Genomic DNA, 2,608 nt, shown 5'->3' with positions numbered 1-2,608 from the left:
TTTCCCTCTCAGAACGTCTTCCTACATGACGCGGACTATATGAGATACGGCAGATGTGGCGAAAATGTAATCGTGCACCGAGCCACTGTGTAAACTGCAACGTGCATAGCACCTATGGAGGGAGGCGGACACCCGAAGAGGAAGTGAAGCAACTGTCTGACTTATTAACGGATTTTCATTTTCCTTAAGTCAAGCACTTAAATATAATTTTATGCAGTATAAGGATACAAACTAATGTTTAGTACGTGTAACGAAGAAAGAAATGAATAAGAAAACATAGGACACATTATCACAACTTAAAATTAACTGTCTTCAGAATGTCTCTGCGACAGAGTTTCAAAATCAGGAATTATGTCACTTACTGCCAGTCGTAGTTGATCACGAAAGTATTTGTCTGTCAGTCGTGATGTAAATTTGGTTTTTACTGTTTTCATTGTTGAAAATAATTTTTCACAAACGTAAGTTCCAGCGAACACGGCTTCAACGGAGCAAGCGAAAGAACGAAAGCTTCGGACATTTATTTTTTGACAAAGATTTGAAAAGTTCAACATTTGTGAAGTCCTTACATCTAGCTTTCATTTAACATCACATTGTAAATCTGTGCGTTTAAATTGAAGATCTAATCGCATTATTCGTACATCTGCTGAAAAAGGATCGACGTACAGAGATAATAATAATAATAATAATAATAATAATAATAATAATAACACTTAATAAACATACAATATATTTAAAACACAGTTGTATGAACACTTTACAAATGATGATAATTAAGATTGGTAAAATTCAAACATGTTTCGGAGGGTGCCCCTCCATCTTCAGTGACATTCAGTGATGTATCGTGGCTTAAAGGAGATTGGTCAGTCTCCTTTAAGCCACGATACATCGTGGTCGAACACCTGTACCAGCGTCGTGGTAATGTCACTGAAGATGGAGGGGTACCCTCCGAAACATTTTGAATTTTACCAATCTTAATTATCATCATTTGTAAAGTGTTCATAGAACTGTGTTTTAAATATATTGTATGTTTATTATCTAACACATGAACACTGTTTAATTGACCTTACATGTGTGAGTTAAATAATAACACTTAACCTTTTAATCTTTCATGAGGGACATAACAATAGTATAATGCCGTTTTATGTTATGCAATCGTTTCCTCGTAATACTTGTGAACAAATCATACATTTAATATTCTCATCATATTAGCAGCAAAAAAATGCGTCCTCCCATCCTACTTGAAACTTTCGTTTTGTAGAGGCACATGGTTTCGAGAGAGACATTGCGACGATGCGCCACTCGCAGGTCAGAGACAAATACAAATGGAACGGAGTTTTACTTCAGTGAGTGAGAGGGTGGGGGTTAGGGGTGGTAGAAATCAAGAGAAAAGCATAGCTATCATTGCGAGCCACAATGTGCACCCGAGTCGCATTTTCGCCACGGCTGAGATACGGTGATCAAGATGTCAGTTCACAGGTGGGACTTTAACTTCTGCACGAAAACGACACATTCCGTGTGTGGGTGCGGTACATTGAAGATGGGTTTGCCCTCCTCGTCCTTGTACTCCGAGTATGGCAACATGTAGACAGCATCCATGCCTATGTCACGGCAGATCCGAATGCTATAGACGTTGCTGCACATTGCCCACATTATCGGGTAGCCCATGGATCGCGCCATCTCGCGAGTTCGTTTCGACAAAGCCTTGCCGATACCCCTGACCCTGGAGGAGGGATCCACTGACAATATGTAGATGTATAACCCTCTGTCTGCACCCGTTAGCTTCCAGATATTCGCATTATCCTCCACGAAACGCACAAACCTCCTTATCTTTGCGTAAGGTTTGTTGGACAGACTTTTGGTGAACGATTCTTCATGGGAGTTGCCTTTGGGAGTAGTGCAATAGCTAATACATATTCCAAGGATGCGGCCATCGTCCTTAGACACGGCGAGTAAGGACACACCTTGAGACAGATATTTGAGGCCGACGATCTCATCTGTTGGTCGGTTGGGTGAGGCTCCACTCGCCACGTTGAGAGGCGATTCAAAAAAGAAATATTTTCGTAAAAACTCTGCGATTCTTTCCTTGTCATCTTCTTTAGCAGTTACGATGTCGTATTCATCACTCATTTTAATTGAAGATCGAAGTTCAGCTGAAAGTTGATACGATGTGACCGCAATGTTAGCAGCGGGCAATTTCTGATTTCAGGATTCAATGTGGCAACCCTGCATATTGAGATAAATAAAATATTAGCTGCATCTTCTTCAATTGTTATCATAAGAATACTAAGACATTTTTAATGAGTAGGGGTGTGATTTTTTTGGTATTAATTAACGATAATTGTATGTATGTGACATGAAAATTAATAAATGAAAGTTCAAAATTAAATTAAATATATCCGCGAATTTTCGTGAAATTGCTAGAAATCCACGAAATTATTTTATAATCACGATATTTTCAACAGCAACAAAAAAGAGGATGAAAATTTTCCTTGTTGTAAAATATACACAAACATTTCTATATATCTGATCGTTCAGCATTACATGCATGTGAAATCTGGCAAGGATGTACGCATAGTTTCAGAGACTACTTCCAAGGAGCAGTGCAAGC

The 2,608-nt window shown here is 38.9% G+C and overlaps 1 protein-coding gene across 1 annotated transcript; it reads right to left on the bottom strand.

Annotated features, from left to right (window-relative positions):
• Positions 1-928: 928 nt before the first annotated feature.
• Positions 929-2,206, bottom strand: LOC138716531 (arylalkylamine N-acetyltransferase-like 2). Its single transcript, XM_069849683.1, has one exon. It carries the CDS (start codon positions 2,125-2,127, stop codon positions 1,471-1,473), a length of 657 nt encoding a protein of 218 aa, XP_069705784.1. The 5' UTR covers positions 2,128-2,206; the 3' UTR covers positions 929-1,470.
• Between the last annotated feature and the right edge of the window lie 402 nt (positions 2,207-2,608).

The sequence above is a fragment of the Periplaneta americana genome, chromosome 16 (assembly GCF_040183065.1).
Source record: "Periplaneta americana isolate PAMFEO1 chromosome 16, P.americana_PAMFEO1_priV1, whole genome shotgun sequence".
NCBI lineage: Eukaryota > Metazoa > Arthropoda > Insecta > Blattodea > Blattidae > Periplaneta > Periplaneta americana.
This window is presented reverse-complemented; position numbering and strand designations above follow the sequence as displayed.